Below are 26,625 nucleotides of genomic sequence, written 5' to 3' on the forward strand. Positions count from 1 at the left end.
CAGTCCCATAACAGTTGGTGCCGGCATCCTCTGTATGCAGCCCTGAGAGATTCCCCTAGGGGTGGTGAATCTCTGCCATGTTGATCTGAGTCAAGCATGAACCCCGGGTGACCCCCAGGCCTGCTCTGATTGCTGCTCTGAGATATAACTCCCTCAGAACATGAATGAGCTTTCCATTCAGTTAATCCCTGAGGACTCTTGCGATGCAGAAATCCCCACTACCTGCCACCCTTATGCACCTCTCCAGCCAGTTCTAACATTTTCTTTGACGGTCTGTTGTTTGCAACTGCTCTCCTGGTACCAAATTCTGACTTGGAAATAATCCGGCTGCCTAGAACAGGAACCCACTCGAGCCAGCTTAAGGAAAAGGGGATCTATGTAAAGGGCACTTTCATAGCATAACTGCAGAAGTGGAAAAGTGGTCAGACAGCCACTTTCTCTAGGGTCACGGATCAACTCCTTTCTGCTTCTCCACACCTCTCTGTTCTCTGAGACCTCATCCTGGCATCTTCTAAAAGATACGTGCCTCTGTAAAGCACACAGTTCTCCTCCCCCACAGCTGGCCCCAACACCAAGTGACCCACGGCTCCATTGCCCAACACCATCTTGACTCTGGAATCTGCCTCTAGTGTGAGAATCTGTTAGGCTCCGGATGGGTCAAATGTCCACTCCTGGTCCAATCATCTAAGGCCTGCATGTGGGCGGGTGTTATAAACATGCCTGCCTAGGTCCATCAGACACTGGAGTAGCAAGGAGACACCCACACAAATAGAAGCCCTATTAGTTCTGGAGTGTTGAATGCTAATGTTCTGGAACACAAAAGGAGCCATCAAAATACATCTCTCTGTCTCTCTCCCCCGCTCCAGCCTCTGCATCTACACCCTCCCCTGCCCCCTACTGCCCAGCCCACCTCACCCCCTACACCACCATCAACCCCACTTCACCTCCCTCCTAGCGCCTTTACTCTCACTCCCCCCTCCCTCTAAAAATTGATTTCCCATTAGGATTTGTTTCTGTTCTAGTTCACATTTCTGCATTCACTAAGTTTTGTAGCCAGATTCCCCTTCCACAGCAGAAGCAAATTTCCCTCCGTGAAAAATTCACAGCTTTACTTCAAAGGTAGTCCCAATCCCCCAGTCTGTGCCGGAGGCCTTCTCTGCTGATGGGGTTCCTGGTCTTTCCTACCTCTTTGGGATCAAAAGCTAACATCAGAGGCCCCCCAGTGGGGAGCCATCTCAGGTGGAGCTGCTGCTGTGAAGGTGGCTGCTGGTGGGGCTGGTGCGGGTGTGGGTGGGTCTGGGAATCGGGATAAGGAGCACGAGTATGAGTATGTGAATGAGGCACGGAGTTGGACAGAAAAGGGTGCCAGTGAGGCTGTGGGCCCGGATTTCATGGCCCCAGGGAAATAAAACATGGCTGTTTCCACTGACCTGAGCTCGCCCTCCCTCTGCCCTCTGGAGGTGAAAATTTTTCGCTCCACTGCTCCAAAAAGCTGCAGGAAGCTTCCACCCAGCTCCTGTGCCGCCTCGATACCAGGGGCGGTGGCAGCCCCTGCCGCATCCCTCTCTTCTTCTCCTTCTGTGGCATCAGCAGCAGCAGTGGCAGCAGCAGCAGCCACTGCCTCCTCTTCCTCCTTGCCGCCTTCTGCCCCAGCCACATCGGCAGTGGCCAGGCTTGGCCACCATGTGGCTACCGCCTCCTGTTCCTCCTCACCTTCTCTTTCTGTCTCAGCCCCACCAGCAGTTGCCACACTTGGCCACCATGTGGCTTCCGCCTCCTCTTCCTCCTCACCTTCTTCTTCTGTCCCAGCCCCACCAGCAGTGGCCAGGCTTGGCCACCCTGTGGCCCGCTCCAGGGGCTGCTGCAATTCATCTTGGAGGAGCTTCCACCTCAGCCAGTCCCGCTCCATCTGCACCTCCGCCAGGGAGGCCTGGAGCAGCTGAAGCTGAAGGGCTGCCTCCTTGCGCTCCAGCTCCTGCTGCGCATTGAGTTCCTTGAGGTCTGCTGCCAGGGCCTGCATGGCCGACCTGTGCGGCTTGGCGAAGTTGTACAGCTGCTGCACCCTGTGCCCCTGTAACAGGCTCTGCCTGTGAGCGAAGCGCACACCCAGGGCCAGGCCGCCCCAGGTGCAGGCCTCCTTGGCCTCGCTGGGCACATTGCTGTCCTCCAGGATGGCCCTGAGCTTGTCCTCCACCTCCTCCCAGGACAAGGACATATTCTTAAGGTAGAACTTGGGGCCTTTCACGTGCCCGGCCATCTTCTCGTTGATGAGGTCACCACCTTGGTGTGGTGGAACCCCCCACAGGGGTCCTCAGGGTTCAAGGCCACGAGGGCTGAGGCCCTTAGTGGCTTTGCTGGCCCTCTCTGGGAACAGTGGAGGTGCAGGCCAACTGCGCACCACCTACCACGACCACAGAGAGAGGGCACCTCTCTCCTTTCGATGCCTCCGGGAAAAAAGCAAGTCTGGACTTTTTAAGAATCTGAGTTCTTAAAACAATTCCTGAGGCCAACTCTTCAGATGCAGTTTGGACTGGACTGTGGGACATAAAATGATACTTGTGAAGAGGGTGCTTCTTAGCTCAAGTAGATACATGAGACTAAATGGGCAGCTCCTGTCCGGAGGTGAGACGAGAAGGCAGACAGGATCAGGAGCTTGTTGAATGGACACGGGAAATCAGGGGTGGAAAGGAGGAGTGTGCTGTCACAGTACAGGGAGAGCAACCAGGGTCACATCACAATGTGTGCATAAGTTTTTGTATGAGAGACTAACTTGAAATGTAAACTTTCACTTAAGCTACAACAACAAAATAAATAAATAAAGTGAAAGAAACGTAAAGATTTAAAAAAAAAAAAAAAAAGAATCTGAGTTCTATTCCCCGTTTTTCTCCCGTTCTGTCAGGGTCCATCTGTTGTGGCCCAGATCAGAACGGTGGGTGGTGGTAGCCAGGCACTATCATGTTCTAGTAACAGCAGGCAGCTCTCTTTTCTCTCCACCATTTGAGTATCTCCATCTCTGAACGTTTACCTGGTTTGTTTATCAATTAACTTAACGTTTATATTTCATTGTGTCTGTCCAGTTTGGCTGTAACTGTGTATGAGAGTCAGCCTGTCTGCTTTGGATTGGAAACTGTTACAGCAAGGTTTAGCCAATTCTCTCTATGACTTATTTAGCTGGCATAGCATCACACACAGTTAGAGACATAATAAATGTGTTGAGTATGGTCTTAAAAACAACAACTTCAACTTGGTAGTAGCTACCACCCATATAGTATTTAGTATGGTCCAGTCCAGGCTCACAGGTTGCATTTAGTTGCTATGTCCCTTTAACCAGGAGGAACCTTGGTTGCACACTGGTTAAATGCTTGGCTGCTAACCAAAAGGTCAGTAGACCCACCAGTTACTCTGGGGGAGAAAGGAGAAAGATGTGACAGTCTGCTCCCATAAAGATTACAGGCTAGGAAACCCTATGGGGCAGTTCTACACTGTCCTATAGGGTCACCATGAGTTGGAATTGTTGGCACACAACAACAACAACATGGTCCAGGCATTCTAAAGCAACCTACTTATTGAAAACTCAAAACAACCATGTAAGGTAGTGTCTTGGGCTGGGTTTTCTAGAGAAGCAAAACCAGTAAAGTGTATAAATATATGTATATATAGAGAGATTTATATCGAGGAAACAGCTCATGTGACTGTAGAAGCTGGAGCGGCCCACGTCTGTGGATCAGGATAGAAGCTTCTCCTGATTCACCGAGCAGCAGGGGCTGGTGAACCCAAGATCAGCAAGTCAGAGAGCAGGGCTCTTGCTCACAGGCTGTGAAAATCAATGAATCCCAAGAGTGTCACGTAAGCTGCTAGGTCAAGTCCCAAGAACCGGAGGTCAGATGAACAGGAGGCAGCTGCGGGATCTAGAGGGGGCAAAAGCCAGAATGTCAACTTATATTCGGATGTAGGCTACACACCCAAGGAAACTCCTTTTAACTGACTGACTACGCACAGCAGATCCCATCATGGGAGTGATCACATATAAACCCTGAGAATCATGGCCTAGCCAAGTTGACACACAATCTTAACCATCGCAGGTAGATACCAATATTATTTATCAACAACATTTTACAGATAATGAAATTGAGGAACATAAAAATTGAGTAAGTTGCCCAAGGTCACACAGCTTGTAACTGATGGAGCTGAGTTTTAAATCCAGACATTCTGGCTCTGGAGTCCATGCTGCTAGCCATGATGCGATACCAAATGTGTGTAAATGTATAAAGAAAGGTCTGGAAGAACACACACCTCTGGAGAGACAAGTAGGATGGGAGTGGGCTAAAGAGAGTGTATCTTACCTAGGGTATTTTAAATTTTTGCAAGGACAAAAAATTCATGCAGTACCACGTAATTCAAAATAAAAAGAAAAAATATATGTAACATGATAGAAAAATGGACAAAAGGTTTGAACAAGCACTTCACAAAACATGCTATTCAAATGTTATTGTTAGGTGCAATTGAGTCGATTACAACTCATAGTGACCTTATGTACAATAGAACGAAACACTGCCTGGTCCTGCAACCATCCTCACAATCATTGTTATGCTTGAGCCCATTGTTGCAGCCACTCTGTCAATCCATCTGGTTGAGGGTCTTCCTCTTTTGCCCTGACCCTCTACTTTACTAAGCATGATGTCTTTCTCCAGGGACCAGTCCTTCCTGAAAACATGTCCATAGTACGTGAGATGAAGTGTCACCATCCCCCTTTCTAAGGAGGATTCTGGCTGTACTTCTTCCAAGACAGATTTGTTCATTCTTCTGGCAGTCCATGGTATGTATGTTCAAAATTCTTAGCCAACACTGTAATTCAAAGGCATCAATTCTTCTTTGGTCTTCCTTATTCATTGTCCAGCTTTCACATGCATATGCTGTGATTGAAAATACCATGGCTTGGGTCAGGCTCACTTAGTCCTCAAAGTGACATATATATCTATATCTGTGTATATCTATTGTGAGAGAAAGATGTGGCAGCCTGCTTCCATAAGGATTTACAGCCTTGGAAACCTATGGGGCAGTTCTACTCTGTCCTATAGAGTCACTATGAGTTGGAGTCGACTCAACGGCAGTGGGTTTTTTTTTTTGGTTGTCGTTGTTGATATATATCTGTACCTATACCTGTATCAATATCTATAGAGAGAGATGCTCAACCTCATTAAACATTTGAGAATGGCAAATTAAAACCACAATGAGGTGCCACTACACATCCATTAGAATGACCAAATGTAAAGACTAATAATAACAAATGTCTGGGAAAATGTTTAGCAACTGAAATTCTCGTACATGACTAGGGAGACTGTGTAAATTGTTACATTCACTTTGGGAAACTGTTTGAGAAAGGTGAGCACACATATACCCTATGACCAGCCATTTTGTTCTTTGGTATATACTTAGAAGAAATGCATATACGTGTTTACCAAAAGACGTGCTCTGGACTGTTCATAGCAGCGCTATTCATAATACCCCCAAAGTGGAAACTACCCAGATGTTCACTGGTATGGATTGAATTGTGTCCCCTAAATGTATATTGAAGTCCTAACCTCTGGTGCCTATTGTGAAATGGCAGTAGTAATAATAATAGTATCACTACCTGTCTAACTTCAGGGGGGATAACGCGAATCAAGATCAGCCCAACAATGATCCCTATGAGGTGGAGGTCAGACATATCTTCACTCTCCAACCTTTTTACCAATTCTGACACCAGCCATCCCTCCCATGACACTCCCAACTTCTCTGCTGTGTTTGATAATTTGTTGCAGTGGCCGCACAGAACTCACAGAACATACTTACAGTTAAAGGGTTTATCAAGGAAATAACCTCTCAGTCCCATGAAGACAGGCCTCCTCTCAGTACTCTCAGGACAGGCTCTTCTTCGCCTGTTGTCTGTTGCCATCAGCTCTGCCACTGGGCCCTTTCTGGAACTTTCGCCATCTTCAGCATTGCAGTCCTTGACCTGCGTTATAGCTCTCCGAGGAGGTTCCTTGCCTCCTCTCTCTCTGCTTCTTCTTTCTGCTTCTTCCTGCTGCTTTTCTTCCTGTTTCTTTTTGTCTCTCAAAAACCTCTGTGGAGTTGGCTGCTTAAATACACAAACTCCTTGTCAATTTCAAGGCATAGCACTACCACCAGGGCCATGAACTGACCAATCCCTTCTTGGTAGGCCAAAGACACTTCATTTGCATAGTATGCTACAACTCACCTCATTTGCATAGCCTATTTATGAATCCCTGCAAGGTGCATACCAATCCCAGGGCGCGCTGCAGTCCAAGACCAGACAAAAAGCATCAAAACCAAGCTGTTTTCAGCTTACCTAGGAAATGTCAGTCAACCTGGACAGAAGTAACAAACCCTTTAGGGTAGAAAACCAGGAAAAGGTAACTCCTCAGGGTTGAGGGGAAAAATCTCTCAGATTGTTTTTCCAAAGAACCAAGGCAAAAGGTCACATAAAGGAACCAATTTCACCACAACCACGTCTTTGAAGATGTTATCAGTTAAATGAAGGGGAAGTCATACTGGAGCAGGGTGGGTCCTAATCCTATTTGAGTGGTGTCCTATAAAAGGAGAAGAGACAGAGACAGATGAGGGCTGGTGGAAGGGGGAGAGAAAACCAAGTAAGGATGCATGTATAATCCAGGAAATTCTTGGTGTTACTAGTAGCCAGGAGAGAGAAGAAAGGATCTTCCCCTAGAGACTTCCTAGAGAATGCGGCTCTGCCAACACTCTGAATTTGGACTACTAGCCTACCGAACTACTAGACAATACATTTCTGTTCTTATATGCCCCCCACTTGTTGGTAGTTTGTTATAAAAGTCCTAGAAAACTAATACACTAACCAAAGTTTGATAAGATGGATAAGTACATCTTGGCTCATTAACACAGTGGCATACTACATTCAGTGAGAATGAACAATCTACCCTACACACAATAAAGTGGTTGAATCTCACAGTGTTGGTCGAAAGAAGCCAGGTGCAAGAAAGTGCTGACTGTATGATTCCATTTATATAAAGCCCAAAACGGGCAAAGCTAATCTTTGATCCCAGAAGTCAGGAAAGAGGCTCCCCTTGTGTGAAGAGGGGAGTAACTGGAAGGGGGTACAAGGGACTTTGGGGAGGATTGATAATGTTTTGTTTCTTGATCTGGGTGCTGGTTACAAGGGTGTTTCTCTTTGTGAATATACATCAAGCTGCACCCTTGTGATCTGTGCACTTCTCTGTATGTATGCTATATTTCAATTTTAAACGTTTATTAAAAAATAGAGAGTTTCATTGCTCATCCTTCCATTAGATATTTTATTGCGTGCCTACTACGTGCCAAGCACGAGGTCAGGCGCTGGGATGATGTCCTGAATCCGAGCATCCCCGCCTCCCGTTCCTTCCTCTTGATTGGCTGCCCTTCCAGCCAATGGTGGAAGAGTTCGCCGCTCTCTGACAGCTGCACTTCCTCAGCTGGGCTTGTAGGCGGCGCTGTGGGCTTACTGACTCCTGCAAGCGCAGACCTGGTCCCCACCCTCTTTCTGATTCTGACTCTCAGGAAGGGAGAGAGCAAATACCCCAGGGCCCCCACCCGCTTTCCAAAATTCTTTTGTGGATTTCGCAGCCTGTGTGTCTATTCGATGCGGGTCCCGGTCCTCAGGCCTTGCCTAGTACCTACCCGGCTCTCCCATTGGCCTGACCTCCAATTCCGGTCATTGGAGCCCCTAAGGCGATGCTTGGGAAATCTTGATAGCGGCCCAGGCCCGCAGTCGGCACTTCTCTCTGTGTGCTAATTGTTTACTTAGTTGTTTATTATCCTGGACTGGAGGCTAGCCGGGTGTGCGGGGGCGGCTGCCCCCAGGGAAGTCGGCTTCCTGTGGTTGCCTTGCTCAGCTCACACCGGCCCTCTTGTGCACTGGAAAGATATGCAGAGCTGGAAGGGCCTTCCTTGATGGTTCGGTTTGTCCAACAAAATGCTGCCTGAGCGCCTGTCTTGTGCCTGGACCTGTGCTGGACGCGACCCAGACAGCCCCAGCTCTGCCCTCACGGGGCTCACAGTCCAGCGGGAGAGAGACCTGTCACCACAAAGGGTTGACCCAGGGTGATCGGGACTCGAATAGGGAGTCAAGGGGACTGGGGGAATTTACAGGGGGCACCTGACACAACCTAGTGGGTCGAGGAGGGCCTTCTGAAAGAGGGGACATCTGAGCTAGCATCTGAAAGAAGGGTAGGAGTCAGTCAGTGGACAAGGACTGTGTCTTTTTGACCACCACGCCCTCAATGCCTACCATCCCCTTTGTTTAGTATTGGATTCATTCATTTATTCATTAATTAACAAGTATTTATTATGAAAGGTCCCTAGGTAGTGCAAAGGGTTTGTACTGGACTGGTAACCCAAAGGTTGTAGGTTGGAGCCCACCCAGCAGTACCTCGGAAGAAAATCCATCAAGATTACACCCAAGAAAACCCAATGGAGCAGTTCTACTCTGTAACATTTATTATGGGCCATTTGCAAGACTATGGAACTAGCTAGACAGAGTTCCTGCCTTCAAAGGACTCACACATGAAATCATTTTGTTACCTAAAATTTATGTTCAAGTCCTAACCCCCGGTACCTGTGAATGGGACCTTGTTTGGAAATAGGGTCTTTGAAGATGTTATCAGTTACCATGAAGTCATACCGGAGCAGGATGGGTCCTAATCCAATTTGAGTGTATCCTGTAAATGAGAAGAGACTTTGGACTTTATATAGATGGAATCATACAGTTAGCACTCTTTTGTGCCTGGCTTCTTTTGACCAACGGTGTTTGTGAGATCCATCCACGTTATTGTGTGCAGGGGTAGATCATCTATTCTCACCGAATATAGTATTTCCACTGTGTGAATAAACCATGATGTATTTGTTTGATTGCATCAAACCCTGATGGAGTGCTATGAAGAAGTAATAGAGTGTGTAGTCTGATTCCAACCTCCTGGGTTTGAGTCCCAGATCTGCCACTTAGTAGCTGTGTAACTTCTGTGTGCCTTGTTCGGTATAATAACAACTATGAGCTACCTCAGAGCTCTGGTGGGGCAGTGGTTAAGTGCTGGGCTGCTAACTAAAAGGTTGCAGTTCGAACCCACCAGCCGCTCCAGAGGGGAGAGATGTGGCAGTCTGCTTCTGTAAAGATTTAGAGCCTTGAAAACCCTAGGGGTCAGTTTTACTCTGACCTATAGGGTTGCTATGAGTCGGAAAAACTCAATAGCAATGAGTGTGGTTTTTCATGTCCCACCTGATAAGGGTGTGAGGATTAAATGAGTTATGTCTAAAGTGGTTTAGAACGTTGCCTGACAAAGAGTAAGTGCCAAACCAAGCCACTCAGGAAGTGACTTCAAGACCTAAAAGATAAGATGGGTTTAAAGGGCTATGAAAGGGACAATGAGAAATGCAGGCAGGCCCTGGGACCAGAGTGAGCCCATTCTTCTCTCTTCTGCCTGGTAAACCCATTGCCATAGAGTTGATTCCGACTCACAGAGGCCCCATAGGACAGAGTAGAATTGCTGTAAAAAGTTTCCAAGCCTGTAAATCTTTATGGAAGCTGACTGCCACATCTTTTTCATCACAACTAGGAGTTGGAATCAACTTCATGGCTGATGGAGTGGGTACAGAATGATCATTCCAGGAAGAGGGTAAACTGAGGCAGGAAGCAAATGCAATCAGTCTTTAAGGCCTTCATTAATTCATTCACTCAACAAATATTTAATACTTTCTAAGTTTAAAAGAAAAAAAAAGGAGCCCTGGTGGCACAGTGGTTAAGCACTGGGCTGCTAACCAAAAGGTGGGCAGTTGCAATTTACCAGCTACTCCTAGGAAACTCTACGGGGCAGTTCTGCTCTGTCCTGTAGGGTCGCTGTGAGTTGGAATGGACTTGACAGCAATGGGTTTGGTTTCCGTTTTTTTTTTTTTTGGAAGTTAAAATAACAAAAACAAGAACAGTCCCTGGTGGCCCAAATGGTTCAAGGCTGGACTACTCGATGAAAGGTTGGGGGTTTGAATCTACCCAGAGGCTCCTCAGAAGACAGGCCTGATGACCTGTTTCTAAAAGGTCACAGTCTTGAAAACCCTATGGAGCAGTTCTACACAGCACACATGGGGTTGCCATGGTCTTAATTGACTCCATAGCAACTAACAACAAGAAGTTAAAAAAAGGAGTCCCTAGAATTGGCATAACACAGCTTATAAAGACATATTCTACATTCTACCTTGGTGAGTAGCTTCTGGGGTCTTAAAAGCCTGTGAGCAGCCATCTAAGATCCACTGGTCTCATCCCTTCGGGAGCAAGGGAGAATGAAAAGAACAGGATACAAGGAAAAGATTAGTCCAAAGGACTAATTGTCCACAGCTACCAAGGCCTCCACCGGACTGAGTCCAGCACAGCTAGATGGTGCCCGGCTACCACCACTGACTGCTCTGACCAGGATCACAACAGAGGGTTCTGGACAGAGCTGGAGAAGGATGTAGAACATAATTCTATCTCACACACAAAAAAAAAGACCAGATTTACTGGCCTAAAGGAGACTGGAGAAACCCCGAGAGTATGGCCCCCCTGACACCATTTTTGCTCAGTGGTGAAGTTATCTCCGAGGTTCACCGTTCAGCCTGGGTGTGGACAGCCCCGTAAAACCAAACGGGACTAACAAGGTACAGTAGTCCAGTGACAAGGGCCAGAAGGCAGAAGGGAACAAGGAAGCTGGTGATAGGGAACCCAAGGTTGAGCAAGGATATTGTTGATGTGTTATGAGATTGTTAACCATTGTCATAGGGCAACATTTGTAATAACTGTTAAATGAGAAACTATTTTGTTCTGTAAGCCTTCATCTTAAGTGAGAATAACAGCACAATTGGAAGAGCGTAGTCAATGTCACTGAACTGTGCATGTCGAAATTTTTGAATTGGTGTATCTTTGGCTATGTGTATTTTCACCAAAAAAAAAAAAGGTTGAGAAGTTAGAGGTTTGACATGTTGTGGGGTTGTTAACAAATGTCATAAACAATATGTGTACTACTGTTCCATGAGAAACTATTTGTTCTGTAAGCCTTCACCTGAAGTACAATTAAAAAAAAGAAAAAAAAAGGAGTCCCTAGGTAACGTAAACTGTTAATGTGCTAGGCTGCTAACTGAAAGGTTGGAGTCCACCCAGAGGCGCCTTGGAAGACAGGCCTGGCAATGTAATTCTAAAAAAATCAGCCACTAAAGATGCTGTGGAGCACACTTCTGAAGCACGTGCGTTCGCCATGACTCATAATTGCTTCGATGGCAACTGGCTTGGTTTTTCGGTTTAAGTTAAAGAAGAAAAAATAAAAAAGTCAATGCAGAGGACTCTTGCTAGAAAATCAGTAATCAGAAAACCTTTAATAAGTTTGAAAACTTGAGCCCTTGTAATTTTATTTACAGTACTTACCAACGCTTATATAGCATTTACTATGTGCAAGGCACGATTCGCAGCGCTTTACAAATATAACTCAATTATCACAGCAACGCTAATGAAGGAGATACGATTATTAATCCTATTGTATAGACTACGAGACTGGGGAAAGAAATGCAAAATGCAATAGGAACATATCCGTTCCTTCACGCAGTGCACAAATATTGACAGGGCATCGAGATCGTTCATCTTCCACGATCAGTGCTTCCGGAGAGGTCCCAGAGGAACCCCCTCAATTCAGAGGAACTCGAGGGTTTCAGAGATGCCCCCTCCCACCATTTCTACTTCCTCTCTAGGCTCCCGAACTGATATTCGCACTCATGTGCGCAATGCTGATTGGCGGCGAGGGCTGTCCCGCAAGACCAGGCCCTGCATCCTCTCCTCGGGACCAAGCGATCACAGAATCAAGAGCTAGTTCCATTAGTACGGGGGTTGCGACCAGATCTTCTTCACTGCAAGGGTAAGGAGCACGCGCTCGCCAGCCCCGCCCCTTCTTCCGGGAGAACGAATTACGAGGCTTGGATTGGGTCGAGGCGAGCCACGCCTCCTCAGGGTCCCTAATCAACTCCCTCGCTGGGCGCGCTCCCTCAATCCTAGCTCCTCCCACCATCACACGTTACGTCGCTCCCTCTTTCCTCCGTTATCCCGGGGGCTGCGGCTCGCGCGGCAAACCCACCTCCCCTTGCCTCCCATTGGCTGGTCAGGTCCCGCGCGAGCGGAATCTCTCCCTCTCACTCCCGCCCCAAGGCCAGGCCATGCCTCTTCCCTCCTGCTTTCTCCAAGAGCCAGCCCGAGATGGCGGAACGGCTGCTTCAGGCGCGCGCGTGGGTGCGCGCGCCTCCTGCGGGCCACGCCCTCCGCCTTGCGCCAGCCGCCGGCAGCCCCTCCCACGCACGCGCACTTGCCCAGCCCACTCCCTCTGCCCGGTCGTGGGTCTGCTCGCGCTCTCAGTCTCGCGCCGGAGCCACCGCAGTAGCAGCTCCTCGGGGCGCACGCGCACTGCACCTTCCGCGCCCGTTTCCAACCCCAGGCCGCGGCGGTGGCAGCGAGCCGCTTGGGCGCGCACGCGCTCTCGCTTCTGCCCGCTGTCCTGAGCCGGCTATCCCCTCGCGGCGCGCACCCAGGGGCCGTTATCCCCCTGCAGCGGTCCCTGCGACGCGCACGCGCAGCAGTGGGGGCGCGCGTGCGGGAGCGGCGGCCGCAGAAAGGAGGTGCCGCCGTCGCCGCCATTGCGAGGGAGGGAGGGAGCGAGCGAGAGAGCGAGACCGGTCCGCCCTCCCCTGTTCCCGCCCCTCCCCCCTTCCCCCCCGCCCCCCGCCCCGAGGGAGAGCCGCGGCGCGGCGGGAGGAGGAGGCGGAGGAAGGAGCCCGCGAGGGAGGGTCCACCCGGCCCCCCGCCGACGGAGCCGCCGCCGCCTCAGCCGCCTCTAGACTAGGAGCAGCAGCAGAACATGGCGCCGGGGCCGCCGTCGCCGCGGCTGAGATCCCGAAGGCCGGGGCCGCGCTGAAGGCGCCCAGCTGGTGAGTGCGCGAGCTAGCAAGGCCGGGCGCCGCCCCGCTGCGGGGTCCAGGGGGAGGCGGAGACGGCGGGGCCCGGAGCCCGCGAACAATGGAGGAGCCGGAGGGGGAGGGGAGGGAGCGGCCCCCCCAGCCCCCCGGGCCCCGCCGTCTGCGCCTCGGCCCGGCCGGCAGGTCCCGCCTCCCTTCTGACCTGCCCGCCCTAGCCCTACTGTCCCCTCTGTTCCCCCTTCCCCCCACCCGTTGGGATCTCGGTGTCTGCCTCGATCCCCGCACTTCGGCCGCTTTGCTTTCCATTCTGCGTCCCCCTTCCCTCTTCCGCCCCTGAGTAATGCTCTTCGCCCCTCCTGGACTCTGCAGTGCTGATGAGACCCGCCTCCTCACCGACCCTCCGCACCCCTTAATTCTGGTTCCCTGCATTTGAGATCCGTGACCCTCTGCCTCCTCTCTGAAATCTGTCTTACCACCCTTCGGATCTGTCCCTAGTCCCGTCCTCTGATCATCTCCTCGATCTTACTCCCCCTTGCTCCGAATCGGTTGCACCCCCAGGAGCTGTCCCTCTAAGACCTGCGGTTCCACCACCTTGGAGATCCATTGAGAGACTTAGTTCAGCCCTCTGCCCATCTTGGCACTGCTCACCCCACTTTTTCCCCTTGGGCTTCATTCCACCTCCGTCTTGGGCTCTGCCGCCCCGCCGTTCTGTCGCTGTTCCCTCCCAGAACCTGCTGCACCTCCGGGGATGCCCTCTGCTCTCCGACCCTTCCTGCCCCCTCTGGGACTTGGGTGCACCACGTTTGCCTCCTCTCCTTCTCAGATGTTGCTCCCTTTTGCCTTTCAGACCCTTTCCTTTCTTCCAGATCTTTCTGCCTCCCAGCTGTGCCCTTTGCCGAGTCTCAGGCCTTGTTGTGTGCCTAACCGGCTGGCTTTCCCACTCTGCCTTCTCATGAAGCAGCCTGCTCCCCTTCTGTGACCCTGTATTTGTCTCATTTGTGCCATTAACTTTTCTGACCCCTCTCCTCTCCCTCACACAGCCTCCACTCCGCCCCATTTCAGCCCTGATGTCCTGACACCTGTCCCCAATGTCCTCTTTGACGTTTCCTTGCCTCCCTACTTCTTTCTGGCAGTCGTTTTGAGCTGTCCCATTCATTTGCTCCTCCATTCTTTCGCCTGTCTCCCCTTCAGTTCTTTGCCTGGGACCTGCCACCTGCTCCTTCTTTGCTCTGGGTCCTTCCTCTCATGATTTTCGTGGTCCTTGGATTTGCCCTTTACCTCCTTATACCTTTGTTAACTTCTCCCTTATCCATGATCCCATTCCCTTCCCATTCTGCGTCTCACAGACCTGCCCTCAAATCCTTTTTGCCCCTGCTCTTTTTCCTTCTTTGCTTGATTCTGCCCCCACCCTCTTTGGAGCTGTCCATTTGCCCGTTTAATTTTAGACCCGTTTTAACTTTCCTGTTGGCGTTCCCTCTTGGAGTGGTTCTCTTTAATACGAGTCTTCCTTTAACTGCCTCCACCTCTTTTCCCTCTCAAGTCTACGTTTCCCAGCTGACATCCCCCCACCATTTTGAACCAGCTCTCACCCTTCGTGCTGTCCTTTCTTGTGGCTGTCCTCCCCCTTTTGCCTTGCTCCTTACCTCTCCTTTTTGAGTTCTCCTTCCCCCAGTTCTGTCTAGTGCTAGAGATGTCTTCTGAACCATTTCTGCCATCCCAACTGTCCTTCCTTCTCCCACCCCAGAAAGCTTCTTCCTAGAGCTGCTTCAGTTCTTTGATAGGTTCTTAATTCACACTCCTTTTGGATACCCCTCACCCAGTTCCGTTCCTCCTTGACTGGTTTCCTCCCCTGCCTTTTCTTTCCTTTTGGGTGCCTGGTCCCTTGTCTTCCTGTAGTTCCTAACAGACTTGCTTCTCCCAGCTCCCCACTCTTGACCCGCCCATTCCCCATTGATCGAGTCCCCCTTTTAGGCAAGTCTTCCTCCCTCTCTTCTCCTTGCCTCATCTTTAGTGGAGAAAGGGCTGGGCTAGGCTCTCATTTTAGTGTAGATCCTCTCCCGCGTCCTGACCCCGAGAGCTTTATCACAAGGTAGCTTGTGTAGTCTGGGCAAATCAGTGGGCGATGGTGGATTGGTTACTGCTTTCTGGAGTCTTGGAGCGTCTCCCCCATTTCCTCTACTTCTGCCAAGGTTGGTGGTGGGTGCTGGCTGTCTCCCCACGGCCCTGTCTTCTATTCCATGCTCCATTTGTTGCCCACCCCATTGGTTCAGCCCTCTTGGCTTTGCAGCTTTGTGTCCTCTGGAAAAGGGGCAAGTGCCGCTGCTGCCAAGTCTGTCTTCTCTGTCTCCCTTTTCCTCTTAACCTTCTCTGAGCTTAAGAGGCAGTGAGTGGTACCCTCTCCCCTTCCACCTCCAGACCAGCACCCTTGGAGAGAACTTGGTTTTTTTTTCAACAGTTTATAATTTTGTTTTACCAGTGGTTGGGGAAATGCCATTTCTCAACTTCTGCCCAATCCCATAGGGGGTGCAGGGCCACACTTCGTGTGTTTGTTGTGCTGGGGCTACGGAAGCTGCCCCATCCAGTGGACTCTAGTTTGCAATGTGAGCTTTGGGGAGGGGTTGGAGGTGGGGTAGGCTTATTTCTTTTTCACCTTGGCCCCAGGAAGGCTTCAGCTTCCTGATCTTCAAAATGGTGAGGGCCTGGGTTTGGGAAGCACTTTGCGGTTGTTTGCTGAAAGAGTGCCAAGTGTCACTCAGATTTCTGCCCTCTGGTATTGCAGGCACTCCTAGCCGTGGGAGCTGAGGGCCTGGGGCAATCTAGGTGGGGTTCTGGGGGCTCAGTTGCTGTGACGGGGTGCATGGGTGGGGCCTGGCATGCCCCTAAGCCTTTTGAACGACCTGATCGGGTAGGGCTAGAAAGGGGTGCCAGAAACTGGCTGATATGATTGGATTTTTAGTCTTATTCCCTGGAAAATGTACCTTACTTCTCTTTCCTGAGCTGTTCTTTTCAGTGATCTTAGAGAAAATTCATTCAGAGGCAGAGGTGTTTTTTTTTTTTTTTTTTTTTTAATTGTACTTTAGGTGAAGGTTTACAGAACAAATAGTTTCTCATTAAACAGTCAGTACACATATTGTTTTATGACATTGGTTAACAATCTCATGACATGTCTGTCAACCGTCTCCCTTCTCAACCTTGGAGGACCTTTGTTTTTAGTCAAAGATACACCATTTCAAAAATTTCTACGTGTACAATTCAGTGACATCGATTACGTTCTTCCAGTTGTGCTGCTATTCTCACTTTAGATGAAGGTTTAGAAGAAAATCGTTTCTCATTAACAGTACACATATTGCCCTATGACAATGGTTAAGAATCCCGCTACATGTCAACACTGTCCTTACTCAAATTTGGGTTCCCTGTCATCAGCTTTCCTGTCCCCTTCTGCCTCCTAGTCCTTGTCCCTGGACTGCTGTGCCTCATCAGTCTTGTTTTGTTTTATGCGGCTGTCCAATCACCAGCTGAACAGTGAACCTCCAGAGTGACTTCATCACTGAGCTAAAAGGGTGTCTGGGGGCCATACTCTCGGGGTTTCTTCAGTCTGTGTCAGGCCAGTAAATCTGGTCTTTTTGTGTGTGTGTTAGAATTTTGTTCTACATCCTTCTCCACGTCTGTCCAGAACCCTCTGTTGTGATCCTGGTCAGAGCAGTCAGTAGTGGTAGCCCGGCACCGTCTAGCTGTACTGGACTCAGTCTGGTGGAGGAGGGCAGAGGTAGTTTTTACAGAAAAGCCATCTAACCACTTTTCTTCCTTAACTTGGGGGCGGGGACCTTTTGCATGTTCTAGGTTTATTTGTTTTATCTCTTTAAGTCTAAAGCCTTCTCCTTTCCCCAGCCTCCCCCCACCCCCACCCCCACACAGTTGGCCAAGGGCGATTGCATATTAAAGCAGCATCCAGCTGTGAAGGCACATTCCCTGGGAGGACTTTATTTCTTAACTGAGCTATGATCAAACTTTGTTTATTTCAGCATTTATTTAGAAATAGTTCTGTGTAAACGCATTTGAAATAAAAAAATGTTCCTTGTCAGCTGCAGAATTGGATCATTGACTTCTCAAATGTTAGTGCATTTGTAGTGTAGATGAGACAGTGACAGGAGTTGGATAGTAGCCCTTTTAGCTCCAAAAAGGACTCTGACAAGCAGAGTCTGGTCACTTTTAATTATCCCTGGTATGTGTCTTCACCATTATTGACTTAAAGAATTTTGGCTCATTTCCGTTGGTGAATCTTTGGCCTCGTGAATCATGATTAATCCTCTGAATTTTTTCGAGCGTTTGTGTTCCTCGTGTTGGTATAAATAGTTGTTTTGTTTTTTATTCTTAATGTGGAAGTGACACCTAATTAAGAATAAAAACAACTGTGTACGTAGTACGGCTTACATTTGCGCTCTAGAGTCTTAACATTATGGGCCGCATGAAAAGTTTCTGCCAGCCCAAAGCCTAAGTTGACATAATAGGAAGAGAAGAGTGAAGAACAAAGACCTGCTTTTTCTTCCTCAACTGATAACTGATGTTCCAAAGACTGTCAGATTTCTCTGATGGAAGCAGAGGTTACAGCCCCAGCATTGACATTTGCTCTCATGATCGAATTGGGTGCTACAGGGATCTGAAGTGGTAGCCTTAGCCTTCTGGAAGAGTTAATGTGCCAGTTGGGGGTGGCGTGTGGAGCAGAGATGGCAGTAGACCACAGTTTTCCACCTAGTAACATGTTTCCGAGGGCCCTTGCCCTGCCAAGGGATCCCTGGTGGCGCAGTGGTTAAGCACTCAGCTGCTAACCGAAAGATCAGTGGTTCAAACCCCCCAGCGGTTGTGTGGGAGAAAGATGTGGCAGTTTGCCCACATAAAGATTATAGTGTTGGAAACCCTAGGGGGCAGTTCTACTCTGTCCTGTAGGATCACTGTGAGTCAGAATTGACTTGATGACGAGTTGTTGTTTTTTTTCTTTTTGCTTTGCCTAGAAAAATCTCTGTAAAGACAGTGAAAAATTGGCATGATCAAAATGCCTCTCTTTTTTTTTTTAAAACTGATTTTTTGGGGGTGGGGGAAGGGTTCTCTCTTTCTCCCTAACCTGTCCTCTTCCCCTTTTTTCTTGGCATGATGAAGGCCAAAGTGTTTAGGACAACATAAAATTAGAAAATTGTCGTTCCTTTTGATATCGGACAGATAGAGGAAGTTGTCCGTGTACAGATCCATGGACCTAATGGTGATTTTTTTTTTTTGGCAAAGGACAATTTGAGAGTGTTCAGGGCTGCATAGACTGGTTGCTGTCAAGTTGAGTCCAACTCATGGTGACCCCATGTGTGTTAGAGTAGAACTGTTTGCATGGTTAAAGTGCTTGGCTGCTCACCTCTGGTCCACCCAGAGGTGCCTTGGAAGAAAGGCCTGGTGATCTACTTCCGAAAAATCAACCGTTGAAAACCCTGTGGAGCACAGTTCTACTCTGACACACACAGGGCCACCATAAATCAGTTTTTTGAAATAGTTTATTTTTGTTGTTGAGCATATACACAGCAGAACATATACCAATTCAGCGATTTCTACGAGTACACTTCAGTGACATTGATTACATTCTTCAAGTTGTTCAACCATTCTCACCCTCCTTTTCCCAATTGTTCCTCCCCCATTAAAATCAACTCACCTCCCAGTGAGGTTCCTATCTAATCTTTGGAGTTGCTGTTGTCAATTTGATCCCATATAGATAATTCTTAAAAGAGCACAATGCTCAAGGCAGACATTCTTTACTAGTCAAGCTAAACTATTGTTTGGTTTTAAGAAGACTTCAGGGGATATTTTTGGTTTAAGGTTTAAGATTTAAAGATTATATCAGGGCAATAGTTTTGGGGGTTCATCCAGCCTCCATGGCTCCAGAAAGTCTAGATGCCATGAGAATTTGAGATTCTGTTCTACATTTTCTCTCTTTTCATCAGGATTCTTCTGTGGACTCTTTGACCGAAATGTCCAGTGATGGTAGCTGGACACCATCCAGTTCTTCTGGTCTCATGGCAGAGGAGGTTGTTAGTTGCTCATGGAGGCAATTAGCCACACATTCCATTTCTTCCTCCTATTCCTGACTCCATGAGTCAGTTTTAAGGATTGCACAAGACGACTGTAGCTTCATGGATATTGGTTTGTTCCTGTCTGTATGTGGTGGGGAAATGTATCAGGTCAGTGTAGTTCGAGATTGCAAAGGATGGGAGTGATCATCTCCTCCGTTAGAGTATGCTCACCTTTCCCATCTGTGGTCTGCTGTGGTTCTCTGAAAGGTGTTAGACCTTCTGCAAGGCTTTCCTGTGACCTGCTGTGACTACTGTCATTCACCAACTGGCGATCTAAACAAGTCTTCATGTACCCAGTCAGTGTGACATTTTATTGATCTATCTATCTATCTAGTCCAGGGTTTAAATCCCCCCCCGCCCCCATTGTAGGAAATAGATAAACTTGGAGATTCTTTGTTTGAAGAGGGAAGGTGACTAAGAGAAATACCTTCTTTCTTACTCCCCTTGGGTTCAGAGGAACGCCGTTTGAAAACCAGTGCCTAGTCTAGCCTCATCACTTTGCAGATGGGGTTTGCAGAAGGCATTGTGAAGGCTCCATGTTGTAGTAGAAAGAGTGATCGATAAAAGGGCAGGAGATGTACGTTCTGGTCTAGGCCTTGTCCCAGTTAGTTGGGACCTTGGACAATTCCTTGCACTTCTCTGGGCTTCATGTTCCTAGTCTGAGGGCTGGTGTGCTCTCCAGCTCTGATTGTAGATTTTGTTGTCCTGGGTCACATAACAGGTTAGGGCTGGAAATAGGACTGGGCACCTGGTGCTGCTCTTAGGACCCCCCCGCCCCCCAGCTTCTCTTCAAGTCCTATAAGAGTACCCTCCAAATTGGAGTAGGGGCTCTCCTCCCTGGGATGCAGTAGGATTAGCTGGGTCACCTTTGTTGTATACTTTACAGGTATAAAACACTGTGTCTCTTTCACCCATTCATGTGGAAATTAGGTTATAACTTGGGGGAGGGGGGCCCAGATTGTATTAGCCCCATAACTAAAACCATACACCTCTTTTAAAAGCAATATGGAAGTTTTCAAGCTGAGTCATTGTTGACTTAGGCTCTCAATAGCAGTGATCTGAATAGCAGATGAATTGCTGGTATTAAGAAATGCAAACACATCATTAATGTTCCTTTCCCAAAAGTTTTTTTCAGTTTCATTTTTGAGGCATTGCTGTGTCAGGCTTCATCTATGAAGGGTTCTTGCCAATAACTTTCGGGACCTGTCCATTGGATTTTTGTTTTATTTGCTTCTCTGATAGCAAGAAACATCATTAAGTTGCTATGGTAGCAGAGAACCAGGTACTTTGCACCATGAAGCATCATCACAGGAAAGTAATCTTTATTTTAGTTGAAAATAGCCAGACTTCCCTATCTCCTTCATCTTCCTTTATTGAAACTAATATTTCCATTTTATGAAATTTGCAGGAAATGTGACTGTTGCATTATGCATCTGTAGGTATCTTCATACCCCTTTTGCTTTCTTAGTGTCTTTGCGTTCTTATTTGGAAAATGTCCTTTTGCTGGTTACTGTGATAATATTTGCACTTGGTAATTGAATTTGAATGCTTAAGAAGCAGCTTCCTATGGTGTAAACAACATTGAATTGATAATGAAGAAACCTGGGCCTTGGCCCTGCCACTTGCTAGCTGTGAGACTTTGGCCAAATCATTTTCACTTCCTTGGATCTCAGTTTCTTCATTTGAAAAGTAAAGGGATTATACTAGCTGGTTCCCATTCCACCTTATTTTATAGCTAATTTTACGTAATTGTCTCTACTCTGTAGATTGTGAGCTCCTTGAGGCTGGAAACCCTCTCATATATCTTTTGTCTCCCATCCCACCACATATTTACTGATGGAGTCCAAACAGGTGACAAAGCTATTTTTCTAAGACGTGCGTGCACCAACTATAATGGCCACTTTTAGACTTTACACTCTTGGAGGGCGTGCCCTCCTGGGCAGCGTTTACTCCACATACTTTCTGCGTTGGAAGGGACTTACTTGCCCAGAGTTACAAGCTAATAAGTGGTAGGGCTGTGTTATGAAATCTATCTGATTCCAAAATTTGTACTTATTTTATTAGGCTGCTCTGCCTCTCTGGGATATAAGAATAAGCTATAGTTCATTCCCTTGAGGAATTTATAGTCAGTTGTAAACAATTCCAAAAACCCATCGCCAGTTGAGTCGATTCTGACTCATTGTGATCTGTAGGACAGAGTAGAACTGCCCCCATAGAGTTTCCAAGGCTGTAATCTTTATGGAAGCAGGCTGGCACATCTTTCTCCCATGGAGCAGCTGGTGGGTTTGCTACCCTCTCAGTTAGCAGCAGAGTGCTTAACCACTGCACCACCAGGGCTCCTTGGCTCCTTGGAAGGTGATCCCATATTGGTAGTCTGAAAGATTTTCGTGTTCAGAGACTGCACATGGTGGTTCCATATCACAGTGTTGTGAAAAAATTGACAGCCGCAGTACCAGCTTGTCTTTCTAGCCAACTTATTGGAAAAGTGAATATTTTATTTCTGACTGGATTCAAACCCAAGTATAACAAGTAAACTTGTCTGACAGAGAGAAGATAGAAGTGTTTAGTCATGTAATGACTTCTTAGATCTGTATTTTCTTTGACAGCTAGAAAAATATCTGGGTAGTTCTTAAAATAGAGATTTTCTTCATCTGAGAAAACTGTTTAGGCAACTAGATACGTTCAGACAGAAATATACATTACCCTTCAGTTACTTGTGTTGCGATCACTATACTTTATTTAATAACTTTTAAATATTTATTTTTTGTTAGATAATATCGACAGCAAAACATAACATCAATTCAGCAGTTTCTGTATGCACAATTCAGTGACATTAATTACATTCAAGTTGTGCGACCCTTCTCACCCTCCTTTTCCGAATTGTTCCTCCCTCAATAAAATAAACTCACCACCCCCTAAGTTTCCGGTCTAATCTTTCTGGTTGCTTTTGTCAGTTTCCTTTTGTAGATTGTTCTTAAAAGAGCATAATGCTCAAGACAGACATTCTTTACTAGTTAAACTAAACCGATGTTTGATTTAAAGAAGACTTTAGGGGATATTTTTAGTTTAAGGTATTTAATAACTTAAAAAAAATTTACTGTGAAATTTGTTGAAAATATACATAACAAAACATACGCTATCTCAGCAATTTCTACATGTACAGTTCAGTAACATTGACTAGATTCTTCTAGTTGTGTAACCATTCTCGCTATCCTTTTCCAAATCATTCCACCGCCATTAAAATAGCCCCAATGCACCCTATTTAATAACTTTGAATTGCAGCCTTTTAAAAATGTTGAAGTGGAGGTTTGTTGGCTAACTACAGCTAATAGCCTCTTGAAGTGTAAAGAATTTTTTTTGAAATATTGTTGAATTGTGCTTCGAGGACCCCTAGTGGTGCGGTGGTTAAAGCACTCAGCTGCTAGCTGAAAGATCAGCAGTTTGAACCAGCTGCTCCGCGGGAGAAAGATGTGGCAGTCTGCTTCTGTAAAGATTATAGGCTAGAAACTCTATGGGGCAGCTCTATCCTGTCCTGCAGGGTTGCTTCGAGTTGAGTCGGAATTGACTTGATGGCAGTGGGTTTCCTTTGGTGCTTTTTTGCATCTCCATTTAAAAGAAAGGTCAAAACTGTGGCTTCATCTATTGCAGTCTGCACTACTTAGGAATAAGACAAAGGAAAAGGATTACCATTAATTGCCATAGGCAATTAAAAAGGGTTCTTTGTTCAGTAACAAATTGATTGTGTACAAATGAAAGGCAGTGCTGCGTTAATATGAGATTATTAGATTCTTGAAATCTGCATCTTCAGCTAGAGTGGCTTTCCCTTCAAGGGAATTATTTCACTGGGAATAGTGGACCTAAATGCTTGGTGATTAAAAAACATCACTAGCTCTTTATTTTTCAAAAACACTAAATTTTTAGGTAGCAGGCTGGTAGTTGCTGCCTTTGTTATACCATTGTTAATGGCCTGAAATCACTGAATTCCTTTTGAATGTTGCCGACCTATAGGAAATTTCATCCTCTGATTAATCAGTCAGTTGAAGAATGCACATCAAACCTCTGATACACGAGGAGAGAAGGAAAAAAGGCTGCTGACCGCCATGGGAGTGGGTCTTGCTGCTGACACGTGCCCAGTATTCATCAACAGCCACACAGGCTTAGAAATGGTAGCTTTAGCTAAAGTGATTGGTGATTTGATGGTGTGTGTGTATATAGAAGGAGTCCCGGTGGCGCAGTGGGTAAAGCGCTCGGCTGCGAATGGAAAGGTCAGCGGTAGGAACCCAACAGCCGCCCCGTGGGAGAAAGATGTGGCAGTCTGCTTCTGTAAAAATTATAGCCTTGGAAACTGTGGGGCAATTCTACTCTGTCCTATGGGGTCATTATGAGTCGGAGTCACTGTGATATATCTTAAAGAATAAAGGGTTTGATTTTGGGTTTTGGTGTATACAAGAAATAATATTTTCTTGTGTACAGATGATCTTCTTAAAAGGTTTTTCTTTCTGTTTACTTTTTTTTTTTTTAATTAAGGTAAAACTTACATGTAGAAAAGCACATAAATCTTAAGTGTAGCTTTCTGAATTTTTTACATGTTGTACAGAGCCCTTTTTCTTATGATGGGGCATAATTTCCTTCTTCACATAATTCTTCTTAGTAAATTGGTTACTATCTGAGACCCTGTACATGTGAGGCACTTAAGTCATGACTATATTTAACTTGAAAATGTGAATGTTTAGGGATATTTAAAACTTTTCTAAGTCTGTTTAAGGTCATATACTTGATAAAGAATGGGATAAATTCACGAAGTACCACAAGTGTGAAAGCATTCTTTTATTAATAGATCTTTCCTATTTGCGGTATAGTTCCAGATTATTTTGGTCTCTGTTTGCCTGGCATTAAAATGAAATGGATAATGCTCACTGCTGGTGTGATTGTGATGGGTCTGGTACTCAAGACTGCCGTTGTGTGAACTTTCTGGAAAGCAGTTTGGCAGTGTTTCAAGAGACGGACAATCCTTAATCTCCTTATAGGAATCTAGGCCATAGAAATAGAGATGTGGACCAAGATACGTATACGAGGATGTTAACTACCATGATGTTTATAAATTGGAAAAGTAGAAACAATCTAAGTGTCTTAACCTTAGGGGAATGGTTGCTTTATGGAAGAGTATGGAGTCATGAAAAAAGTGTGTTTTGGGAATACTTGACATGGGAGAATGCACACAATATAAAATTAAACGTGAAAAAAAGCAGCATATAGAACTATAAACATTGTGATTCCAGTTACTTTTAAATATATATGGGGAAAGTGGAAGAAATAGATCAAAGTGCTAACAGTGGTTATCTCTTTGTTGTAGGATTTTGGGTGATTAATTTTTTTCTAAGTTTTCTGCAGTGAACTTTACTAATTTTGATTCTGCAAAAAAGGTTAAAAAAATTTTTTTTTTTGCAGTATGCCTGTATTATGTTTGGTTTTTTTCTTATAAACATTAGAAGGAAAAATTGAGCTGAAAAGGAAGAAATTAGTAATGGTAAGATCTGCTGGACTCTAGTACCTTTGAAGGGAGAGCAATGACCCTTTCTTAGAGATTAGTGTTATGGTGTTGCCTTCAAGTCGATTCCAATTCATAGTGACCCCATGTGACAGAGTAGAACTGCACCATAGAGTTTTCTAGGCTGTAGTCTTTTTTGTTATACATACATTTTTCTTTATTTATATTATGTTTTAATACAAAATTAAAGCTATAAAGCTATAGTTATCAAACTAATCTTGTAAGATATTGCCAGGTCTTTTCTGCCATGGAGCCACTGATGGGTTCCAACCACTGACCTCTGAGTTAGCAGCTGAGCACTGAACCATTGTGCTGTGAAGTCTTCTTAGAGCCATAATACAAATTAATAACAATATTACAAGTCAATAACAATAATATGCCTATTGGGGAACCAGGACACTACTAAATGTTATTACCTCTTTCTGCTTACAATAGTTCTCTGAGGTAGGTGGGACCATAAAACCTGCGAAAGCCGGAACCTGTGTAAGGTGGAAACCTGTCAGAGAAGAAAAACTCAAATATTTTCCCCTAAAATGCGCGGTAGAAAAGTGGAAAACTTATGAAACCTGGAAAAACAAGTCAGTCCCGGCGAGTTCCAGCTCTCATGGGTTTCACCATGTTACTTTCATTTTCTAGATGGGAACTGAGGCTTCCAGAGGACACTTGCTAGTTTAGTAAGTAAGGAGGTAGTCTGGCTCCAGAGCAAAGTCACTTCTGTTTTCATTGAGTTTTTTCCCCCAGCTGTGTTTGTTTTAAGAGAAAGGAGCCATTGATCTATTACATTTTTCTTCCTTGGTCAAAGTCAGGAATTGCCATGAAGTTAGTTATGTCTTCCCTTTTTGGGGCCAGAAATATTTAAATAATTAAGGACTATTAGGCAGAAGAGGCAGGAGCCCTTGTGGTGCAGTGGTTAAAGCACTTGCCTGCTAACCGAATGGTCAGTGGTTTGAACCTACCAGCTGCTCTGCGGGAGAAAGATGTGGCAGTCTACTTCTGTAGCCTTGGAAACCATATGGGGCAGTTCTCCCGTGTCCTATAGTGTCACTGTGAGTTGGAATCCACCCGACGGCAGTGGATTATGGGGTACGCAGAAGAGGGAACAAACTAGTTCTTTGTAGCTCCTGGTGATAGAGATATAGGGTGACCAGTTTTAGTCCCCTCCGCACCCAGTTCAACCCTTGTTAGAGTGTCTGCTGTGCTTAGAGTACCAGTTATACAAAACATAACTCCTCCTCCCTCAGAGAGTTTGTACCCCATTTATAAAACAAAAGCAATTCTTCCCTTACAGGTAACACAAAGGAACACCCTGTTTCTGTACCAGAAAGTAAGAAAATTTAGAGGGCCAGTGGCCTGATTTTTTTCTGATCGTATCTTGAATTAAGTGTGACTAAATGTTTCAACGCAAGAATGCATTGACTAGGAAGACAGATTCCATCTTATTGTGAGAAATAACTTTTGAAGAAAGTGGTCCAAGTTCCTGCTTTAGCTTGAATAAGGGCTAATGTGGAGATTTTCAAGTTTACCCGGTTTCTTTTTACTGTTGTTTAACAAGGTATTTGCATACACATGCACTTATTTACTTACTGGTCATTCTTTTCTCTCCTGGGAGAGAGTATCAGGCCACCTGAAGTTCATTTGCAGTGTGAAGGGGGTTTACTGTCAGGCCTCAGGAAAAAATTGCAAAATAAGAGTTTTGAAAGCTCCTGGGGTGGGGGTGGGGGGATGTGTTTTGTTTCTGCTGTTATAACCATCACCATGAACAGGGCCTGACCCATCCACAGGAGGCAGTGTTTTTTGAATAAAGGTATGAATTTTTGAATGAGAGAAGCCAGGAAAAGATAAAGCCTTTGGAGTCTTTTACACTTCTTTAGACGCTTGGGATTCCTCAGCAGATAACAGAGGGAAGTACATTTTGCTTCTTAGCAGCTTCGTAACCTTGGACAAGTCATTGATTAATTTTTTAAATTTGGGTTCTCTTGTCTGTAA

At 46.3% G+C, this 26,625-nt stretch overlaps 2 protein-coding genes across 2 annotated transcripts in view; one reads left to right on the forward strand and one right to left on the reverse strand.

The window, feature by feature from the left end:
- Positions 1–1,235: 1,235 nt before the first annotated feature.
- Positions 1,236–6,249, reverse strand: LOC101347016 (testis-expressed protein 13A-like). The gene is given in 5 exon segments (XM_012557020.2): positions 1,236–1,296; positions 1,431–1,578; positions 1,714–2,274; positions 2,277–2,401; positions 6,239–6,249. Coding segments are annotated over 5 exon segments (906 nt in total).
- Positions 6,250–12,883: 6,634 nt separating this feature from the next.
- The window catches only part of ARHGAP35 (Rho GTPase activating protein 35), a 139,421-nt gene continuing 125,679 nt past the window's right edge, over positions 12,884–26,625 (forward strand). The window contains exon 1 of the mRNA XM_004381607.2: positions 12,884–12,996. The gene's annotated coding sequence lies outside the window, so the exon portion shown is untranslated. The remainder of the gene's footprint in view (positions 12,997–26,625) is intronic.

The sequence above is a fragment of the Trichechus manatus genome, unplaced genomic scaffold (assembly GCF_000243295.1).
Source record: "Trichechus manatus latirostris isolate Lorelei unplaced genomic scaffold, TriManLat1.0 scaffold00087, whole genome shotgun sequence".
NCBI lineage: Eukaryota > Metazoa > Chordata > Mammalia > Sirenia > Trichechidae > Trichechus > Trichechus manatus.